The following is a 6,000-nucleotide window of genomic DNA, read 5'->3' on the forward strand; positions in this document are numbered from 1 at the left end:
TGATGTTTAATAAATATATTGGTAGTTAATAACTAAACTATGAGGGTAAGACACCATTTTATAAGTTATTGATTTAATGTTGGTAAAAGCTTCACTGTTGTGGGCAAAAAAACCCCCCATACCTCTGATTTTGTGCAGATGTTTTATTGTGATAGATCTATTATCCAGCTATTAGAAGATAAATGACTGATCTTTCCCATTTTCCATGCCTCAAGAAAATTGAAATAAGAAGGGGAATATCATTTGGGCTGTATGATTAGGGCAGGTTGGATGGCCATTAATTTAAGAGAAGAAAATCTTGGCAGCATTGGCCAACTTATACCATATTATCAATCAAACCTTGATGCACTTCTTGTGATGACCCAGCACTCTCAGGTTTTTGCAACGTTAATTAGAATTCATGACAAAATAGATGCAAGGAAACGTTTTGTACCCTTCATAATTTTATAGAAAATTTATTGTTATTAGAGGAACCATTTGCTTAGTGTGATTTTTTTCATTACCAGCTTGTCAACTAGCATAGATAATCTGGAGAAAATATGAACTCCATAGATGGGGTGTCACTTTTGTTGATGGTTCATGTAGTTTACCTTGGAGCACAGCTAATGGCTGAAGTTCATAGCAACAGCACAGAAAAACGTGGCAACCAAGGGAAGATAAATGAACCATGTTTATAGCTTTAATATAAAAAATACATAAATGGAAAACTGCATTTGAATTTGATGAGCTCATTGCTAGTTTTGTTGGAGTGATTTATTTTTCCCCTTATATAAAAAGCTACTATTGACACAGTGAGATGGAAATTAACTGTCTGTTTTGGGGAGACCAATATTTTTGGTCTTAAAATCAGAGAAGATCATTTTATTTTAATTCTGGAAGTTTTATAGAATATTGAATGTTTAATAGACCAAAATTATCAATTCTGGCATTGTTTAACCTAGGGTCAGTTGTTAAATCCATACAATGAAATACCTAAAATAGTTTTATTTTGTGAAGGTACTTTTCTTTATATTCTAAATATTTTTGTGTTACCTTAAACTTTATTTATACTTAAGTATTTTCTTTTTTTCATGTTATTAGTTAGTACTTTAGAATTATGTTGTACCTATAGCTCTTAGTTTAGTAAATGTAATAACATTTGATAGCTAATTTTTCTTTTAATTGGTGTCTGTAATAAACACTTCAAAAAAAAATCTTCTAGGCTTAGGCAAAATACTTGATTTTACATAATATGTCTTAAATTGGAACTTCATTGCATTGCGCTTTCTGTTTCATGGACTATTTTATTCTAAATGGTATTATTTATTTTTGTACTTTAGTATCCTATATCAATTGATATGTATTTCTTCTATTAATGTAAGATTGACCTATATATTAAATATATCTATGGAAAGATAGATCTCACAAATACTAAGTTATTCTGTAGTTTGATGTCATAAACTTCAGTTGTTTTAAGAGATTTTTAAATGGTATTAAATCTAACTGTGTAGAAATATCAAAGAATACAATTTTTGAAGAGTGATTTGTATAGGAGATATCAAAATGTAGAGATGAAAACATAAACTTAACTTCCTTTCCATATCAATAGCAAATAGGAAATTATACGTATAATACATTTTTTATTTAGTTCACACAAATAATCAATTCTTTGCTTTTTCGATTGAAGTACATTCATGCTGGGACCAGCAGGCACCAGTACATGGGCAGGGCTGGAGTCAATAAATGCGGCTTCACGTTTACACTGATTGGTAATTCATAAAATCCCCACAGGACTAGAAACTTGTTTAGCATAATAGCAAGTCTATATTCTGAGCTGTTTTCTTTGAATTGTATTGTTGGTTGCATATTAATAAACTAAATGTCAGCCAAGTAGAGGGACAAACACTAAAAATACAAATATCATTGTATCTAATATTTTTCAGAAAGTACCATTTCTGTAAGTTACATTTCTATTTAATTGCTTATTTTAAGTCATTGGGGAAATTCTAGACACTAAAATGAAGATCCCCAGTGTTTAGAAAAAATACGATATTAATTTATTTTTTCATCAGCATTATATTGTTGGCTAACTGCACATATATCGGTGGTACATATATAGTAGTATTTGTATATTATGTATTGTGCTTAGCTTGTATCTTTATCCCAAAGATACCTTAATTTTACTGCTTTGCCCAAGTATGACAATTACAAAAACAGCATTTATGGTTCATTAGTTGGTCTTGGTGGGAGCTGACTTTTGTTGGTACTACATTATTTCATTTTATACACATTGTTACATACATTATAATCACTAAAATTTTAGCCTGTGTGTTTTCTTTGTAAATGAAATATTGGTAAAAATTAAGAGGTAGATTAAAATGTTGAAGATTTGAAAGTGTTCTATACCAAAGTACTTGAGTTCCTCACACACTTTAAAATAAATTCATTGTCTTTTTCATTTTAAACTGACATGATCTGATCTTTGTTATTGTCTTGATTATTTTTTTGAATGCTGTTATATACTAAATAATGAATCTTTAGATTGAAACTTAGGTTTAAAAATGTGGAGATGAAAACATAACTTAAATATATATGATGAGTAGATTGAATCTATGTATGAACAATTTATTAAAATTTAACTTGATGAAAAATTGTTGGAATTTCTAATACTAAAACTTCTAATTGTAATATTTCAAGAAGGTACTAGCTTTTCAGACATGTCACAGCTATAAAAATTATTCTTTAAGGGAATGACACCGAAAACTTGTTATTGATACATGAACAATAATTTTTTAAATTAAATAACTGAGTACTTTAAATATTGTCGTAACACTGATTGCATCTCTGTAATGCCTGAGTAGAATTTTTGATGGAGGGAAAATGTTTTTTAATGAGTTACTATTTCTTCCTTTTCTAGCTGGTAGCTGGCAGTGTTGTGATGGCTTTTGAAGAAGTATGCCCGGATAGAATAGATCTGATTCACAAGAATTACCGCAAGCTCTGTAATTTACTAGTTGATGTAGAAGAGTGGGGACAGGTTGTCATAATCCACATGCTAACTCGATATGCTCGTACACAGTTTGTCAGTCCTTGGAAAGAGGTAAGTGTTGAATGGTCTTCCATTTATAAAGTATACTAAGAAAATGGATGAGCTTTAAAAAATGTGTATAGTTGTAAAATATAGAGATTGGCATATTTATGGAGAACTCCCTTTTTTCATGTTCTTTTGGAAAGCAGGAAACAAATGCAAGCATAATTTTTCATTATTTTAGTACTGATTGATATATACTTAATGATGTAGTATATAAACTTAGTATGATACTTGGCAAGAGGCCCTTGTTAGGAGCAGAGCCTGGTACATTGTTTGCAGTGATATTGCCAAATCCTGGATTTTTTTTTTCATGGATTTTTTTTGAGGCTAGTTGCTTTCATATCTTTAAGTCTCAGCTATTCAAGTGACTCACTTATACAAGTGGGTAATGTGATTTTAGCACATGGGAATTTATACCTAAGAGAATTTATTGCTTTATAGGTAAATATTGCCAAACTTTTAACTACCTTTTCTTGTTTTATCTTTTAAAATGTTTGTTTTCTTTTTTTCACTTAGGCTGATAGAATTTTAGTAAAATTTATAATTAAATGAACCTTACATTGAAGTTGTTTACCTTGTGCATATTAACACTAGAGGCATACTTAATACCTTCTCTTTGCGTAATTGATAGTTGAAAACATTTTATTACATAATTTGCAAAAGAGACCTTTGTATGTATATATTTAATATTTAAGTGTAAGTTTTAAATTTGTTTAAAAAAAGAAATATTAGGGCACCTGGGTGGCTCAGTGGGTTAAGCCGCTGCTTTCAGCTCAGGTCATGATCTCAGGGTTCTGGGATCAAGTCCTGCATCCTGCTCTCTGCTCAGCAGGGAGCCTACTTCCCTCTCTCTCTCTCTGCTGCCTCTCTGCCTACTTATGATCTCTCTCTGTCAAATAAATAAATCTTAAAAAAAAAAAAAAGAAATGTTACAAGAATAGCACATTCATTCTAATCTTGTGATAGTTCTTTTTTGTCTCCCTCCCAAGTAGAGGGAGATGGGAAACTGGGCAAAATGGGTGAAGTGGAGTGGGAGATAATAGGTTTCCAGTTATGGAGTAAATAAGTCACAGAGGTGAAATGTACAGCTTACGGAATATACAATAAAATTGCATGGTGATGGCAGCTACACTTGTGGTGAGCAGAGTGTAATGTATAGAGTCATCAAATCATTATGTTGTACACCTGAAAATAATGTGATGTGTATCAACTTACATTTCAATTAAAAAGGAAAAAATGGTATAGATTTTTAAAATCAACTGCCTAAAAGTAAAAGAACAGAAATACCCCAATTATATCATAATGGTTTGTATACAAACTTATGTGTACATACACTTTAGTTGCTCAATACATTGGAGTGTTCAGTTCATTTCACTTTTGTTAATTAGAAATAAAGGGAGAGGAAAATGTGTATCAAATAGAGGAGTGTTCATAATACGTATTTTAGATGATGTGTTAAGCATTCAGATGTTTAAGGGTTTAAATGTTTAAAATATTCATTGATGCTTTTTACAGTGACTTAGTATTATCAGTATTAAAAAGTATTTTAAAATTTTAAAAGTATATCTTTATCCATAAGACTGTTTGTAATACGGACTTCGTCTTAATTTTAATATTAAGAAAGTGTTTGTTATTTAAAATTGAAATGTTTTGGGGCACTTGGTTGCTCAGTGGGTTAAAGCCTCTGCCTTCAGCTCAGGTCAGGATCCCAGGGTCCTGGAATCGAGTCCCGCATCAGGCTCTCTGCTTAGCAGGGAGCCTGCTTCCCCCTGCCGCCTCTCTGCCTGCCTCTCTGCCTACTTGAGACCTTTGTCTGTCAAATAAATAAAATATTTTAAAAAATAAAATAAAATTGAAATGTTTTGAATTAATATATAAAAATCTCATGCTATATAGGGCACTTAAATTAATGATTGCTTTTTTTTTATAAAGTTAATTTTATTTGTCATTGAACAAAGTTGACGCTTGATGACACTTTTGCTGGATTAAGCAACAACATGCCCATGCTGCAAATGTCTTGGCCCTTTGATATAAGTAATAACTTTGACAAGAGTTTTTTGTTGCTAGTAATAAGTTGTTTGATTTCAGCCAGTTCTTTTCCAGAGTGCTGTTCAGATACATTTTTTTTCCCATTAGAAGGTTATAAAGTAATTTTGCCTCATCTAACCACTGTCCCTATTTAATAAGATTTAAATTTTTACTTTCCTATCACCATCAGATCATTTTCAGTATCTCTGTGCACATAATCCTTTGCTTTGCTATTATGTAGAAATTGGAGTTAAAATACATTTTTCCTTGCCATATCTCCTAAAAATATGTAATAGACTTTAAAATCTCTATGTTTGTAGTTTGTCTATTTATTTGTGTTTCTGTTCCTTGAATTTTATTTCATCTTATTTTAGATAAAATTCATATTAAAAGCTATTTGCAAATCAGGGAGGTTAAATTTTAATTTAAAAAGTTGGGGCTATTTTTGTGTTATTCTGTGTGTTTTCACATATGGATTCTTTGGATATTAATTATTGCAAACATAAGATGAAGTCTGGTCTTTGTCCTGGGTACACTGAAACTGGGCTAAGTAATTTCTTACTTTTGCCACATATTTGCAAATATGACCTTTGCATTATTCTAGATTACGTGGTTGATAGACTAATTCATTAGTTTTCAAATGTGCATCTCAGGCCTCAGGATGTTGTAACACTGCCACAGGAACAACCACAGGGGGCAGTGGTGCTCTAGACAGCAGCTCTTGGGTTCTTGCCTCTGTTCCAAACAGAGCAGCCTTCATCTTTGTCTTTCTTTCATATACAGCTATGAATATGATTTCCTTTGAGAAAGATTCCTGGGCTTAAAGAAAAGAAAAGAAGAAAACCTCAATAAAATAGGAGATTTATAAGGGTGTAGCTAACTGTAACTCTAACAATTTTTTT

The 6,000-nt window shown here is 31.4% G+C and overlaps 1 protein-coding gene across 4 annotated transcripts in view; it reads left to right on the forward strand.

Annotated features, from left to right (window-relative positions):
• Window positions 1-6,000, forward strand: part of AP3B1 (adaptor related protein complex 3 subunit beta 1) — a 344,581-nt gene that overhangs the window by 140,135 nt on the left and 198,446 nt on the right. For all 4 annotated transcript variants that reach the window (XM_082724772.1, XM_082724770.1, XM_082724771.1 and 1 more), the window contains one exon: window positions 2,897-3,079. In XM_082724772.1, coding sequence (XP_082580898.1) covers window positions 2,897-3,079 — 183 coding nt within the window. The remainder of the gene's footprint in view (window positions 1-2,896; window positions 3,080-6,000) is intronic.

Source organism: Mustela nivalis, assembly GCF_964662115.1.
Source record: "Mustela nivalis genome assembly, chromosome: 3".
In the NCBI taxonomy this organism is placed as follows: Eukaryota; Metazoa; Chordata; class Mammalia; order Carnivora; family Mustelidae; genus Mustela; species Mustela nivalis.